Source organism: Porites lutea, chromosome 8, assembly GCF_958299795.1.
Source record: "Porites lutea chromosome 8, jaPorLute2.1, whole genome shotgun sequence".
In the NCBI taxonomy this organism is placed as follows: domain Eukaryota; kingdom Metazoa; phylum Cnidaria; class Anthozoa; order Scleractinia; family Poritidae; genus Porites; species Porites lutea.
In genome coordinates this window covers 22816974-22834250 of record NC_133208.1, presented here as the reverse complement: position 1 = coordinate 22834250, position 17277 = coordinate 22816974, and the positions used below count along the sequence as shown (strand labels likewise).

The 17277-nt window shown below is 38.3% G+C and overlaps 1 protein-coding gene across 1 annotated transcript in view; it reads right to left on the bottom strand.

Moving 5' to 3' along the window:
- LOC140945355 (uromodulin-like) overlaps window positions 1-10939 on the bottom strand; it is a 64675-nt gene extending 53736 nt beyond the window's left edge. Inside the window, exons 1-6 of the mRNA XM_073394391.1 lie at window positions 10855-10939; window positions 10420-10527; window positions 9175-9291; window positions 6516-6644; window positions 5966-6088; window positions 370-504 (exon numbers count right to left, since the gene is read on the bottom strand). Of these exons, the coding sequence (XP_073250492.1) occupies window positions 370-504; window positions 5966-6088; window positions 6516-6644; window positions 9175-9291; window positions 10420-10527; window positions 10855-10939 (697 nt within the window). The remainder of the gene's footprint in view (window positions 1-369; window positions 505-5965; window positions 6089-6515; window positions 6645-9174; window positions 9292-10419; window positions 10528-10854) is intronic.
- Window positions 10940-17277: the final 6338 nt, after the last annotated feature.

Below are 17277 nucleotides of genomic sequence, written 5' to 3'. Positions count from 1 at the left end.
TCAAGAAATAAAGTTTTCAAAAGTAGACTGCCGTACTTTTAGGTTAATTCATCTTGGTCAAAAATAAAGGTGGAGTTCACTAGCTTAGGTTATAACACACTGCGTTTAGGGCGCAGTTTTATAAAGGAAGGGGAGAAGGGTGAATCGTTTAACTTCTAAGTGAGTTATCTCTTCACTAAATTGGAATATTCCGCGTTTATACAACGAATATTGTAATCATTGTAGTGAAGGCACAGAATTTTTTTTCACAATCAGATTGTGAAAAAAATTCAATTGAGTATAGAGTAACGCACATTATCTAACAAGAATATGAAAGCGATCTAGCAAATGAAGTAAACAACTTAACTTCCTAATTATTTAGTAACTTACCGTATGCAATATTGCAAGTTCTGCCATCTCCGGTGTAAGGATTATTGCATGAACAACTGAAGGAACCAACCGTGTCTGTACAGGAAACAGATGAACTGTGACAGTTGTGAGTACCGAGGGCGCACTCGTCAACATCTATTAAAAAAAATACTACTTTGCTTAATTGTAATCGTTTTCTAAGCAAATAGCTTGCCAACAGGATTAAATTAACAGCAATCGAAATTATTGTTGTAAACTCAAGAATGTAAGTGATAGACGTACGTGGACGCGCTATTGGTCGCCGTTTCACGCAAAGGAACGCGTATTTTCTCTTAATGAAAAGCAAAAGGTGTATTGCTCGATGGATGTTATCTACTTTTTGAGGAATATGTACAAGATAAAACGACTTCAAGAGGACCTATCTGACCTGGTCTCGTGGTCAGATTCTGCTAGCCTGAACTTTAACTAGTCCCAGCAAATGCAAAGCGCAGATCCCATCTTGGCTGTCGGCACGCAAGTCTGGACTCCGTAGTCAATAGATCTGATTCGAAAGCTCGAGCGTGTCCAGAGGCGCGCTACAAAGTATATCCTGGATCTACCATTCATTTGCGACGAAACACATAGGGACAAGCTAATGAAACTTAACTTATTACCGATCTCATGATTGGCACGGGTGTTTAGACATGATTTTCTTTTCCCTGTTCTCCCGCAGGTCTTTGTTACTTGTACTACCTGATCTAACAGCAACCGTAATGTCACTGACTTTATTTCAGGGAAATGCAATTCTGTCACTTTTCAGAGATCTTGTTTTAATAGAACCACCAGAATCTGGAACACGCTAGCAGATGACTTTCAACTTTCAGATCAGTCAATTCAAATCGATCATGTACAAGTACTACGTGGATGCCTTAGAACATAACATTACTGCTTTTTACATATTTTTTTAGCTCTGGGACCACTGTAATTGGCCTACCGCTGTCGTGGCACCCCTGCCTAATTAAGCATTTATTATTCTTTGTTTTTTCTTTATTATTATGATGTAATAGGCGAAGCTAATAAAATAAATAAAATCAAGAATAAAACATCTAATTATATCCTCAAAAGTGTTTTGGCAATTAGCGTTTGCAGCACAGTTGTGCTTTCCTGCTTTACACTCATTTAAGAGGCTGTCTCAGTAAAAACCGCCCACTCAATTTCGCGTGAAAAATAATTTTGCCTGAAACTCTGGCGAGTGAAAGGCTTTATCGAGACTATAACTAAACTGGGTTTGCTTTGATTCACAATAATTTTCTGGCCGCGCTGGGGGGCGCCGAGTATTTTTTTCCGCCACGGCCATTTTGCACGTCTTGAAAACTGAAAATTTGGCATTTTTTGCGGCGCTATAAAATGTTTGATTTGTACCATCTACCAATGAATTTTATACCTATTTATAGGTAAACATCTCTAGTTTTTCCTGAAAGTAATAGTTATCCGCTAAATTTAGCTGGAAAGACGAAATCAAGCAAAATATCACCCCAACTAATTGCCTTGGAGCGAAAGGCCAAAAATGACCCTCTTTTAAAAGCTTATTTCTGACTTTTGGGACATAGTTGAAAGCTCTAGACTAAATAGGCGCAAAGATGGACCACCTGTTATTAATAATATACAAAACCCCATGTACGTTTTCAGTATTTTAAAAGTTATGACCGTTTGTATCAACGCGTATGCGAGCTAATACGATGGTTTCAGATTTAGCATAACGGATCTATCTCAAGCAGATTTTGTCAAAAGTACGGCTTACCTGATTCATTACTGGCACTGACTCACAAATTGAGACATATTCCAATCCCTGAGATGCCGAACTCCACAAAATTCCAGTAAGATGTGCTTTAGAAACTGCTAGTATGCGGCCATTTTTGAATTCCAAGCTAACAATCCGAAGATCAAAACGGGTGAAACTGTGTCACGTTTCGAGCTAAATAGCTCGGTAAAACAACCGTTCAGAGGTGACAGTTTGCTCGAGAATCAGGAAATTGACTGGGAAGGTCTCATTTTGGATCAGAAAATTGAGATTTCAGAGCTACAACCTCGAATAAACCTTCTATTCAACCAGCTCTGCAAGGTCAAATGCAGGTTGACACGTAAACCGGAAATGTTGAAACGCGGAAATACGGAAAACCGGAAATACGGAAATCCCGATCATCCGGAAATTGGCAAATCTGAAATCAATCAGGAGCCGAAGGCAATTCCAAAAATTAGAGACAGCTGCATTCGTTTAGGCTTTCTTTTCGACGTTGCGACATGTAAAAGATAAAACCTTCCAAACGGGCGTAGCTGATTGATTTTCACTGAACTGAAACGCAGTCCCATGATCGATTGCGTTAGGCTCCATAAGAAACAGTAAATATCATTAACCGGTTACAAACATTCTATGTGCGCTAACATATCAGACTTGTGACTAATACTTTACAGAAGTTGGCTATATATCGAAAATGAATGTGTCGAGATCTAGGAAACCGAGCCAGCTCGGTTGTCTGGGCTTATTAGTATAGAGGCCCTTGAAAATCGCTTGTTAAGAGCGGATAAATAGTCCCGGCCGGTGAGTAAGTTTTTAAGAAACCGATCATTACTTAGAGGGGGTTAGGGAAGGCTTGAGTGAATGGGAGAAAGCCTTCTTCACAGTGTACTGATCCTCTTCCTGAATCTTCTCCCGTCCCTTTGACTATTTTTACAACAGGAACGAGATTTTCCTCCTCCGTCTCTTCCCAAACTTTACCTAGATTCATTACTGGCACTGACTAAAAAATTGACCAATACTTCATTCAAAATTCTAGTAAATGCGCTTTTGAAACTACTGGTATGCGGCCATATTTGGATTCCATGCTGAAACTACTGTAAAATTCCGAAAATAACCCCCTCCATGTATAAGCCTCCCTAAACTCGTACCACAAAAAAACCCTCCGTGAAATCGCCCCTCAGGAAATAAGCACCCCGAGGGCTTGTACTTGGAAAATTGCCCTCAAATACAAGGTAAAGCAAAGCAAAAACGGTTAATTTCCTTCCAACTATATGCTAGCCCAATCGATTTTGAGAAGCAAATTTCACTCCGTACATAAGCCTCTCCGAATATAAGCCCGTCCAAAAATAAGCCCCTCAAAAAGGGCCTTTGAAAAATATAAGACCCGGGGCTTATTTTCGGAATTTTATGGTAGGTCACGTTTAGAGATAAATAGCTCGGTAAGAAAGAAAATAAGAGAAATATTCGGAGGTGAGACTTGTCCGAGAATCAAAACATCAGCTAAGAAGATTTCGTTTTGGGTCAGAAAACCCAAATTTATCGACAAATGTAGGATTATTTTTTCGACCATTTAATGGTGTTTTGTAGCTAATCCTAAATCAAAGTTGCATCGGAATTTTGGTCTACAAAAAGGGTCGCCCTTAGGACTTGCCACTAGCGTCACCATTCGGTGTAAATATTGGTCTTAAGGTCTAAACACGCATACAGAATTAATTCCTTTCTTAAAGTTACTCTAGATTAAATCATGGGAGGTTCTTGCAACCATACCCTATAATCCAAATGACTTTCTTCTGCTCTCCTCGCGTTATCCGCTGTCCAAGTTATCCGTGAATCAAAAAATGACTCAATTAAGATGGAGTCCTTGGTTCAATAATTTTTTGAGAATTTCTGGATGATTCTTCGAATCTTTTTAAGGTATAAAAATTAGGGAGGATGTTAAAAATGTTGGAAAAGTTGAAAAATATTGGATTTGGGGGTTGTTAGAAATTAAAATATGAAGTGAATAATCAGAAGAAAAATTAATACTAGAGACTCCAACAACGAGTGCCTCTGATCCCATTAGCGGACTAACTGCTTTATGTGCATACCTTTTCTACTCTTATTTATTTATTTCCCAAATCACCATCATTTTCCCCGAAAAAGTGGAGTCAGAAGTGTGATATGTTAGCGCACATAGAATCTTTGTAGCCTATTTGCCAAACGCGATCGATCATGGAACTGCGTTTCAGTTCAGTGAAAATCAATCAGCTACGCCCGTTTGGAAGGTTTTATCTTTTACGTGTCTCAACGTCGAAAAGAAAGCCTAAACGAGTGCAGCTGTCTCTAATTTTTGGAATTGCCTTCGGCTCCTGATTGATTTCAGATTTGCCGATTTCCGGATGATCGGGATTTCCGTATTTCCGGTTTTCCGTATTTCCGCGTTTCAACATTTCCGGTTTACGTGTCAACCTGCATTTGACCTTGCAGAGCTGGTTGAATAGAAGGTTTATTCGAGGTTGTAGCTCTGAAATCTCAATTTTCAGATCCAAAATGAGACCTTCCCAGTCAATTTCCAGATTTTCGAGCAAACCGTCACCTCTGAACGGTTGTTTTACCGAGCTATTTAGCTCGGAACGTGACACAGTTTGACCTGTTTTGATCTTCGGATTGTTAGCTTGGAATTCAAAAATGGCCGCATACTAGCAGTTTCTAAAGCACATCTTACTGGAATTTTGTGGAGTTCGGCATCTCAGGGATTGGAATATGTCTCAATTTGTGAGTCAGTGCCAGTAATGAATCAGGTAAGCCGTACTTTTGACAAAATCTGCTTGAGATAGATCCGTTATGCTAAATCTGAAACTATCGTATTAGCTCGCATACGCGTTGATACAAACGGTCATAACTTTTAAAATACTGAAAACGTACATGGGGTTTTGTACATTATTAATAATAGGTGGTCCATCTTTGCGCCTATTTAGTCTAGAGCTTTCAACTATGTCCCAAAAGTCAGAAATAAGCTTTTAAAAGAGGGTCATTTTTGGCCTTTCGCTCCAAGGCAATTAGTTGGGGTGATATTTTGCTTGATTTCGTCTTTCCAGCTAAATTTAGCGGATAACTATTACTTTCAGGAAAAACTAGAGATGTTTACCTATAAATAGGTATAAAATTCATTAGTAGATGGTGCAAATCAAACATTTTACAGCGCCGCAAAAAATGCCAAATTTTCAGTTTTCAAGACGTGCAAAATGGCCGTGGCGGAACAAAATACTCGGCGCCCCCCAGCGCGGCCAGAAAATTATTGTGAATCAAAGCAAACCCATTTTAGTTATTGTCTCGATAAAGCCTTTCACTCGCCAGAGTTTCAGGCAAAATTATTTTTCACGCGAAATTGAGTGGGCGGTTTTTACTGAGACAGCCTCTTAAGTCTGCAAAAAAGAAGTCAGACACTGAATGATCAAAACTGATTTCATTTTTCTTTCACAGCAATTACTGTGGCCTACGATAACATCCATTTCATGGGATCAATTTTCATTTTCAAAACGAGTTCAAGCCTCAAACCTTTCTCCTTAAGCTTTAAAATTAATTTTCATATCAACTAAAGGCTTCGCACTTTGCCTACTTTTAAGACAGAAGCTCGAGTCAACTCGAAAATGGCTAAAATCGCAGACAGATACTGCAAATCACAAACTGTAGCAGTATGCAAGGGCATTTCGACACTTATTATTATGCGCAAAAGAACCAACTGCAGCTCTAGGGACTAAGCTTCATACTACTTTGTGGCTGAACTTGGCTTTTATGCGACATAACTGGAGTTGATTAGAAAAAGATCCTATGTAAAGAAGACCGAGGTATTATTTTCACCTGTGCAGCTAACTCCATCCCCAGAATACCCTGGCTTGCAGATGCACTCAAAGGACCCTTTAGTGTTTTGGCAATTAGTGTCTGCAGCACATTTGTGCTTTCCTGCTTTACACACATTTATATCTGCAAAAAAAGATGTCAGGCACTGAATGATCAAAACTGATTTCCTTTTTCTTTCACAGCAATTACTGTGGCCTACCATAATATCCGTTTCATGGGATCAATTTTCATTTCCAAAACGAGGTCAAGCTTCAAACATTTTTTCCTTAAGCTTTAAAGTTAATTTTCATATCAACTAAAGGCTTCGCACTTCGCCTAGTGTTAAGACAGAAGCTCGAGTCAACTCGAAAATGGCCTATTAGAATTACAATAATATATCTGACTTATTAATATATGAACTTAATGCTCTGGGATCAGTAAAAGGTATTACGGAAATTAACGCGACTTAAATTAAGGCAAATCTAGTGAAAAACCTCTTTTGAACAAAGGAAATTGATGTGAAAGAAACGTGGCTGCGAAATAGCTGAAATATCTGAGTATTTCATGTTACCTGTACATTTATTTTCTTCACCTTCAAAATAACCTTCCTTGCAACCACACCCGAAGGATCCCATAGTGTTGTAGCACACGGAACTAGTGACGTCACAGTTGTGTTTTCCTGTGTTACACCCGTTTATGTCTGTAAATCAATATTTAATACTGAATCATCAAACTGAGTCCTCTTCTATTCTCATGTCTATTGAATGAGGGAAAGTAATGCAATGCTTTTGAGTAGTAGAAATATTCCACGAATATCTTAATCTGCAGTTTTGGAAATAAAGCAGTTGCAGTGAACTATAATTCAATTCATGCCACTTGTAACAAAATCCGAGATAAAATCAGTGACAAATGATTATCCAAAGTTTTACATGTTGCAAGTTATGTTATTTATGACGAATGAGCCCGCTAAGAATAAGAAATAACTATTTTGACGGCACGAGATAGAACAGGGCCTGGGTGTTAGGCCAGGGGCACCAGTTCAAAGTAAGTTCTTTCTTTCCAATACTATTTTTCTCCACTTCCGCAATTTTTCAGTGATTGAAGTCTGTACATATGTGTTTTTTTTTTCTTTTCTTTTCTTTGTTTATTTGTTTGTTTGTTTTTTTACATTGTTTTGTACTTGTGCCTCCATGGAACAACCTCTTAAAAATTCGTAATTAATCTAATATATAGATTTAGCCATTGCTAAAAGCGAAGCCTCCGTTTCTATTCTTATGATAAAAGCAATCAAATTAGTATGTGTGATCAAATGGTGACGAGTGAAATTATTCCCTAATTTCACGAGTATACAATTCGATTACCTATTAATATCATGGGTGACAAATTACGTTAGCAATCTTGGTTTTTTGACATGTTTATCCTGAATCGTATCGATTGAGAACTCCACTCTCTCAAATATTTAGACCTTAAATTTAGCTTATAAAGTTCAGAATTTTTCGGACTTTTTCGGCAAAATACCTGTTAGAATCCTTCTTGATATTCTCTTGTGTGTTCAGGTTTTCTAAAGCATCTTTTTGTGCCCTGACATCTTCATTCACGGCATTTTAAAACTTCGTCGCAATCTTGACGCTGAGACGTACGGAAGGGATACCATGGCAATTTTTGTAATTTCACATGTGAAATTACAAATTAACGCTGAAATTTCGCGCCAAAATTAAGGAGTAATTCGTCACCTATGATATTAAAGTAATAACATGAACTCTAAGCCAAAAAAAAAAAACTTCACATCCCTAAGAGCCTTCGGCATCAGACTCCTTTATGGAGGTGCCAATGGGGTTAGCAGGTAACTGATATTTGGCCAAAAAAACAGTAGTTAACTGATAATTGGCCAAAAAATTAGTAGTTAACTAAGAAATGAAAAGTTAACAGTTAAATGACATTCTATTAACTAAACTGCATACCATCGTTAATGAAAGCGGCAAAGTTTTGTAAGCAGAAATGCTATTTTCTGACTTTTTTCTGTCCCGCAGATGACTTAACTATGAAGTAATCGGCTCCTGGCAAAAGGCACCAGAGCAGCACCCGGCGAACAGAAAGCGTCCGTCATAGACCTGGTTGAAGACAACTCAGTGTATAGTTCGTAATTCTAATATTAACAAGCTTTCTGTGTTCGGATAAGGAAGTTGTCTCGGACCCAAAAGGCCTAGGACGTCAAGTTAAACATTACTACCGAAGAAAAAAGCTGTCATGACTCTTAGCATTGGATTTGGCCAAAAAGAATTTCTGATGGCTCAAAGAAATCAGCATCTTTATTTAAGTATAGTACATGGAATTTGTACTTACGAGATATCACTTTTGTAGCTGGTGTTTCAGTTCCAACTATATTGAGTCAAATAAGCTAGTGTTTAAACCGGTATTTCCGAAACAGTTTCATTTTTTAAAACCTTTGAATATCTTTATGACGCTTTTGAAATAGGCAAAAAAGGTACTTCTGCGAAAAAGGTAACATTGAGGGACGCAAACGAGGATGTCGACAACGGTCTACATCGAGGTACAAAACACTTCTGACAACGCAGGTGGAAAACCTACAGCACGCAATTTCTCACTTCATTCAAGACCAAACATTTAGTGCTTTGAAATACGCCCAAAACTTTGGAAATAGAATGAAGGAATCGCTTAAAAGAACTACGAATTCGAAAAGTCGAATTGTCCTGTGTCAAATACTTTCATGCCTTTGTTAGTACGCTCAACTATGTCTCTCCCATCAGTGCAAACAGTAACAAAAGAAGATGCAGTTGGGATGGGGGCGGACTGGATAGAGAATTTTCGACCTGTTTGACAACGACCTATAAGAAGCGAGTCAACTGAAGATTAAGAGCGGGATCTTTACCACCAGCGCCATGGGACTATGTCTTGCTATTTGCTATCTTTTTAAAAAGCTAAAACGTTTTTTTTTTTTTTGCATCAATTGAATCAAGACTTTATCTTCGCATTGATAGTGTTTCTCGTCGTCTGTTGCAATGGATTACAAGGATTGAAAATAGATTGAAACTTAGGCCAACAAAAAGATACAGGACACATACAGTAATTTCAACAAGATAAGTAAGCGACTGATTCAGATAATGAAAGTGACGAAAAAGGTTTCTGTGAAGTAGTTTATGGCAGGACATGCATGACCAGTTCGAGAAGATCAGTTCGTTTCAGTTCGTTTCAGCTCCATATTATGTTACCTGCACAGTTGACGCCGTCCCCAGTATATCCTGGTTTGCAAGTACAAGTGAAAGAACGCTTGGTGTTGGTGCAGTATGCACCATCGTGGCAGTTATGTAGTCCTGCTTCACACTCGTCTACAAATCAGCAAGTAAAAGTTAGTTATAAGAATTTCCTTGACTTCAACGTTTGCTCCTGTAAGCACAAACAACTGATATCATGATCCTTTGATTAAAAAATCATTGAGAAAACGTTGGTATCATTACTCCAAACAATTTAGCGCACCCTAAGTCAACGTAGCAATTTCCCATGAGGGGTTGCTACAAACATTGTATTTTTACCCACTTCTCACAAAATGGCTCATGGACTAGAAATAGTTTATTTAAAGTGGTACCATTAAATTCCAAGTCGCAAAATTTTGTGCGTTTTTAGGAAAAAAAAAAAAAAAAAACACTCGCATAACCGTTTTCGGGAGCTTTCTTGTTTTCTCTTTTATTCTATACATAATAACTAATATAGCCTCTCTCCTCACGGAATTGGGCTTTTTAGCTTTCCGCTTTGGTGGAAATTCAAACTGAGAAGAGTAGTAGCGAATAGCGTGATTTGCAGTGGATTTTTGCCCAAAATGTTTGTCTAAAACTCTCACAAGATTAGTCAGCATTTCTATAATAAGGTAGCAGTGTTCCAAGTTTCGTAACCTCCGCAATCTGGTTAGCTCAGTCGGGAGAGTGCCGGTCTGCTGAGCGGGAGTTTGCGGGTTCAAACCAGCGCCTGACCAACAGTCAGGGTCTTTAAATAACTAAGAAGAAAGTCAGCTGAATGACATCTGAAAACAGTTAGACTTTGTAGTCTTCTCGGATAAGGAAGAAAAACCGTAGGTCTCGTAGGTCCGACAGTGACAGTGGTACTTGTGTGACCTAAATGAATCCACACCACTTTACACTGTCAAGAGTATTGGATGTAAACCCCCGTGGTGTGGGCAACCTTTTCTGTGCTGGGTGGGTTATTTCCTTCAGGAGTCAAAATGGCTAACTGTACTCGGATAGTCTATGTATGTGTAACTTGCTGGATTCGCTGCTTAACAACTAAATGGGTTAAACTAAAAGGGTAAGTGGCCTTAGAAATGCAAAATCTGCTTTGTTCGATATTGGACAACCCAACTGTCCCAAAGGGTTAAACTATTCAAAAGGGCTTTCAATTAGCTCGGAAGGACTTGCTCATTCAAGGTTTTTATTATTGTTATTCATTTATATTTTTTAACTTGCCTAGGCACGTCATTTCAATTTCTCTGGCGATTTCTTCCATTAGTTCTCTGTTTCTTTCGCGCTCTTTAAGAAACTCCTCTTCTTCTTTATTCGTCGGAACAGGACAAACTGCAAAGTAGCAACACATATGACCAAAAAATTTCAATCTGTAAGCTAACGACATTTTATCAAATTTGCAAAACAATAATAAATATAACAATTATAATTGTGATAAATTGTTATTCAATAGTGTTGAATAATAACAATAATAGAAAATGACGATAAAATAATAGTAATAACGATAACGATAATGGTAGTGATAACAATAATGGCGATAATAATAATAATAATAATAATAATAATAATAATATTTCCAGGACGCTGAAATATAATGGCGACAAACCGCAGGTGCGCAATTAAATTTTTGTTGGTGATGTCGTAGTTGTTAGTTGTTACCTCCATGATCTACATCCTCCTGTGTTATCATCCCGACTGGGAACATGATGACGAAAATAATGATTAATGTTTTCATGCCATCCATCGTCCAAGTTGTTGAAAACAAAATAATTATTAGTTCGTAGCATGTCACTGAATTTCGTGGGTGTAAGAATTATGCACGCAAAGTTTAATAACCACGACTAAGAGGGGGGGGGGGGGGAGGTACTCCTCATGGGAAATAGGCTTTGATAGATTGTGCTCGCGAAAATAGCATGATATGCTACTCGCATTGCTCGTATACTTCTCAAATTATACCAATAATTCAGCTAGTTTTGTAAATTAAGCTCGTTTTAGCTCGTCATGTGCAGTTAAAAAACGGGAACTTAACATCGATTAAAGTAATAGTAAGTATGGTTTAGCTATGTTTTTAAACTGGAAATTATTTTGAATAAATGATAAAACAATGATTGGATCCGGATAGTGTTTTAAACGCTGAAACTAAGGAAGGAAGGAAGGATGGAAGGAGGGAGTCGTGCATAAGAGGACAACAGACGTGCCCTCTTTACAATATATATTACACGTATATAACGCATGAATATTTTACACACACTGAAAGTGATGCCAAAATAAACAAGAATATTGCACCCACGCTGGTCATGATCATAGTAAGAAATAACTAAGAAATAATGTAGGAAAAATCACCTCTCACCTCCATATTATTCTTGTTATTTAAAAGTTCTATTTTCCTACCTCAAATTTTTTAGCTCTTCCGATCAGTTGTAATGTCTCCTAACTTTTGGAGGCTAAGAGAGATCTGCTGTTCGCTTCTTCAATTGCCTGAGTTGTTTGCCTGTGAAGTAGCCAAATATGCCCAGCAATTAAAACTCAAACAAGATTTAACGCAGGATATGTTTCGATATATTTTCAAGAGGATCCGCCCCCCCCCACCCCCCCCCCCCCCCCAAAAAAAAAAAATATATATATATATATCAAATATCAAACGCGAAAAAGGCAGTTTTTTTGTCACCTGAGGTGCCAGCTTATCGGGTTGACAAATAAAAATGTTTGACCAACAACAGCAGGCATGATCTCCTTTTTATTACTGACGTTAGATGGCCATTTCAAAACGCCATTGGTCGTTTTGTTATCAATGCTTCATTTTTCCGGCCTAGTCCTAATGGGCATAAACTGAAAAATTCCACCATCTGGTCGCAAAGAGACAGGCTGGTACATTTTTTTTTTCTACAAATATAGTTTATTAACTATACATGATAAAGGATATTTTGAAGAGCAAGTCAGTGTTCAGGATTCTACACTAGATGAAAGAACGGAGTAAAAAACGTTTTGGCCTGTTCAACTATAACCTTCTATTTTCAGTAACACTTACGACATCGAATGAAGTTCACATCATTCCTTTTTAATAGCCGCATGACAGAATAAATTTCTTTTGTCTCCAAAAATGCCATGCCGCTAACAAACTTTTAAAGTGCTATGAAAATGTGAGCGAAGTTTTTCTCTTTTAATATAGGGAAGAACAGTTTGCGCGAATGCAAGGAGTTTTATAGAGGCCCGATAAAGCATTACTCACTCGAAGGATAATTGTATTCTTATACCAGGTACTAGCAATCGTTTGATGATATATAAGGAATATCTGTTTCATTTGACTTCATAAAACACACATCTTTGTACTTCTTTTTAATTCAGTGACCTCATGGTAAGGAAAAATACTTAAATTGCGGGCTTTTAAACGTGACCTCTCAACCTGCAAACTCTGATTCGTGTTGCGACTTTGCTTACTTAACAACTTAAACCTAACTACTCACAGCTCACCGGCGACTAGTGACTTGCCTTGGCATAAAAGTACAAACCAAATGCTAACTACAATACACAGCGTTATTTGGCCTTACGAACTCAACTGGCAATTTCCATCACCCACTTCAACGCAAAACCCATCGGCGACATTAAAGACTTAAAGTCCAACTCATCCTCCAGCATATCTACAACTGGCTAGATTGGGTATTAAGCATTTCTTGGGAAAAGGGGTAGAGTGAATCAAAAAAAATATTTTAACTGTTTGCCGTAACAGATAAATATGTTCACATACGGTGCAGCGGGTGTCCATAAGGCCGTTCATGATCAAAGTATAAAGATAATCAAAAGGCTACGAAATATTCGTGTAAGTAAACTGAAACATCTCTATCTTTTATAATGGTAAAAAGTTTTATACTTTACGTACCTCAGTTTTCAGCTATTTTTATCTGCTTTAGTTAACCAACTCTTGGTGGATAAACTTCTGAAGATCAATGAGGATGTTTTATACTTGAACGATGTTGCTTAATGACGCAAATACGTACGGAAATGATAACTCAAAGGTAACGTTCAACGTGTAGGATATGTTTCAATGTATTTTAGGAAGATCCCAAATTAGAGCAATTAGAAGTTCAAGGTATTGTTTGCCAGAACGGTGGCGCCAGTTTATTGCATATTGATAAAATTGTTACTTTGACCAATAGAACTGAATAGCAGGCATGATCTCATTTTTATTGCTTACGTTTGCTGGCTATCAGAACGCCGTCATATTTATTTCAGGTCTTATCCTAATGGGCATAAATTAAACAAATTTCTTCATGTGGTCGCAAAGAGACAAATGCATTTTGTTTTAACCCTCACTTACCAGTGGGGGGGTTTGCCCCCCCTCGAGGTTTTTTTGAGTTTTTTCTTAGACGATGAAACTTCTGAACAGCACCTGACGTTTTCAATAGCTGTTCGTTTATCATTCGCACGCACTTTGAGACAACTTTAGTGATGGTCAGTTATTATGGATACGAGATATGACGTCATAAGTAGCAGATGGTCAAGCCATTTTTGACTGAGAATGCATGTTCTTTTAACTTCTCTCAACAATAAAAGAATAGACCGTAGGTAAAATGATGCAAAGTGCTTATTTATGTGTTATTTTATATGTCGAGCACTTAAAAATACCATTTCTTGGGGTTTTAACCTGATTTTTAATACTTCAGGTAAAATCTAAGATGGTGGCCAAGATGGCAACCGTTACTGGTGACGTCACAGGCCCCCAGTAGCGTCACCACTTATAAAATATACCTCCTCTTGTAGAGAAGATCAAAGGTTTTCCACTTAAGGCAAAATCGTTTCGAAATACTGCAACATATCGAAAACTCTAGGGAGGGTTCCCATCCACCCCCCACTCTTGTATTAAGGTGGGGTATGAATTTGGGTGCATGTCCGAGGGTTAACAAATATAGGTTATGACTGATGTGTCTGGGTTATTTAAACGGCGACTCGATACAGAAAAAAATTACAGTACCTTACTCAAGTCTATACAAGGTGGCTAACAGGGCTATATAAATACTTGAGACTCAAATTTAAGGAAAAATAAGGGCAAATAGAAATCTAGAAATTAGAGTTTCGACAAAAGCAGTCACAAACTCACTCGTTGACCCAATCGAAATCACATTCAAGTTTTGGCAGCAACTCAGTGAATTATTGCGCTGCAAAGTTGATTGATAGTATTGTAAACTAACGCCAGCATCAGTTCGTTAAGCCAGTTAGCAGAAGAGTTCATCAACGAAGATGAGGATCCCTGCTTTCCGGATAAGGCAAGATGTACGATATGTACCCGTTTCAACAAAACATTTTATTGAGGCCACATTTTCCCGACTATTGTTTTAATTTCTTTTTTCATTAAAATGGTTGAAAGAGTTGTCTAATGCTATCTTGTGGTTCTCCACTTATGTCCAAGATCGAATACTATCGCAAAAATTTCGTAGCAAATTGTTTTGGCAATTTTGGCAAAAAAAAAAAAAAAAAAAGAATTAAATGAACTGTCAGAAATAATATAGAAAAAATCGCAAATATAGCAAAAATAACAAATTCAACAACGATAGCAAACTGTAGCAAAACTTTGCTACAAATTTTTGTCGCGATTTTAGCAGAAATATGTTTAATAGAAATTTCTTGGAGAAATCAAGTATTCAAGTCCGCAAAAATCGCAAATTAAAAAAAAGTAACAAGAAATTTTGTTGCACCAAAAATCACCCAGATAACTATCGCAAATATATGAGAGTGTAATAATCAAATACGGATGAAAGAGTGAAAGGGTTTGAGGTCGAGGAGTTGTGGGTAGGTGATAACATGAGTGCGGGCTAGTGTGGGTCATGGAGTGGACATCTGTCTTAGTTATAATACTGCCCATTCCAAAAAAAGAAGGTGAACAGACAAACAAAATACAGGAAAACAAAGAGGAAGAGCCGCGCAACAAAAGATCACATCATTATTTTGCAGATTGAAATACATGCAACTTCAGTTGCATATTCTCTTCATTGACATCTCGCTTTACACTCATTTGATATACCCAGTTTGATCCAGCAAAGTCCTTTGAGGGGTAATTCTCCGACAAAACCTTAGATAATGCTATATCCGGTCGTTTTGGCATGGGAAATGAGGAATGTTCTACTGGACAGGGACTATTATTAGAGGAAAAAGACCTTTTGAGGAATTCCATCCTTTTTATGAACAATATTTTAACACTGATACCCAATTGAGTTCAGTCAACATTGACTGACTATAAGGCTTGAGCCTTTAGAATTCTTCATGCTCATGAATATTTGTACACTCGGCGAGCGTGAGCAGTTTTGTAGAGAGACCACTAGAACAAGTATATCGGGGACCAAGAGTGACGCGGTGGTGAGACTAGTCGCCTTTTACCAATGTTGGCCTGGGTTCCAGTCCCATCTTCCCCATTCCGCTAAATATATACCAGAACTTCCAGTTTTTAATTCAGTGGGCTTGGAACGCATAGACGTTTCAAACGCGTTCTTGATAGCTCCTCATTGTTTAAGCTCTGTGTCACTGTAATTGTGGATGAACAAAGACGAAAATGCAGTGCATGAATCAGATGAGCCCTCGCCTATCCGGACTGGTCCGAACACTCTGACAAGCTCAAATTACACCCAGTGCCAGAGTTTGATTGATTTCGATCGCCAGGTTGAGCAGTTGAACAAAGTCGAATTCAAAATGCTTGGTGTGTTTGATTTGCCAAATACTGTTTACTCCTACCAGAAATTCGGAAAACTAAATACTTTTTCGTAAACTTAACTAAAACCTAAAATATGTCCTCTTTATTGCCGCAACCTGCATGTAAAGCGCTAGCCTGAGTATCAGGCGTTTCTGGGGGAAAAGGGCAAAGATGGAAGCGAAAAAGGGAGAGAGCTGAAGGAGAGAAACGCCTGACACAGATGCTTTTACTGGAGCCTTCCACCCCCAGACAGCATGATTCGAAACCATCCAATCAAAATCACATCCGGTCATTGGGTTCATCAGCTTCACATGTCAAAAAGCTCGCCTAAAATAAATGTCACCATACGGTTTTGCCGAGCTCTGGTGCTTGCGTTGCTACGATTTCGCTTTTTCTGAAACCTCCAATTAGGAGTTTTCGAATATTTGTAATGGAAAACCTGCCGTTTTTGAGGAATTATAACATGTTTTAGGAATTGTGCTAATGTAAGATCGCCAACGCTCTGTTTGTAAATAAACGTGTGCCCGGAAAACTGTAAAACTGCTTCTGTTTACAGAGGTACAACAGCGGCGCTCATTAATAAGCAGGTTCCTGAGAATCTGGCAGCTAAAAAGCTGCTGTAGATCAGGCCGAAAATCGTCCGAGGGAAAATCTAAAGTCAAGCTAAAGCCTTGGTGCTGTCGGCTATTCTCAATACATGCCTACCTCGCTCTAATTTTATTTACAGTAACAATACCCTTTTAGCGGCAGGATGTTGTAAATCAAAACTTAGATATCTGAAGCACTGATATCGTCTTCTTTGTCCTGGTCTTGTGAAACCAATACTCGGACATAGTTTCGGCAGAAGCTGGTATATGAGGCTTTTCCATACTCCAAGAACATCTTTCATTTTAACCACGAGACTTGGAAACGCATTTCTTGCTCGGGTGTTATTTTTATTCCCGGAAAGAACTTGAGAGCGCCCTCTAGAGTCTCTTTGAATTCCTCTCTGCGTCTCTATCCATAAAATTAACACATGAAATCAAAACACTCTGCTCGTGTTTACTTGCGGTCGGTGACGTCAGGGCGTATTGTGTGTTATCCAATCGCTGCCACATCCAGATTCTGGATGTGTCATACGATTTGCTGAATGGTTTTGTGTCAGGCCTTCCTTTCTCTTCTTCCCCCTCCCCCCTCCCCCATCAAAAATCTCCTCTCCTCTATCCCCTTAGGAAGGCCTGATACTCAGGCTAGTAAAGCACTAAAGCCTGTGTAAACTGTAGTAATATACGAAGGTAATTAAAAATTGCCACCACAACTTAACTGAGGACCTTTCGCGACAAGTTGCGTTTCACCGCGCTCCGGTGTATTGTCGTCTTTAGGACCCAATCGATTTTAAATACGGTTGCTTGAAAGCGCTGAAA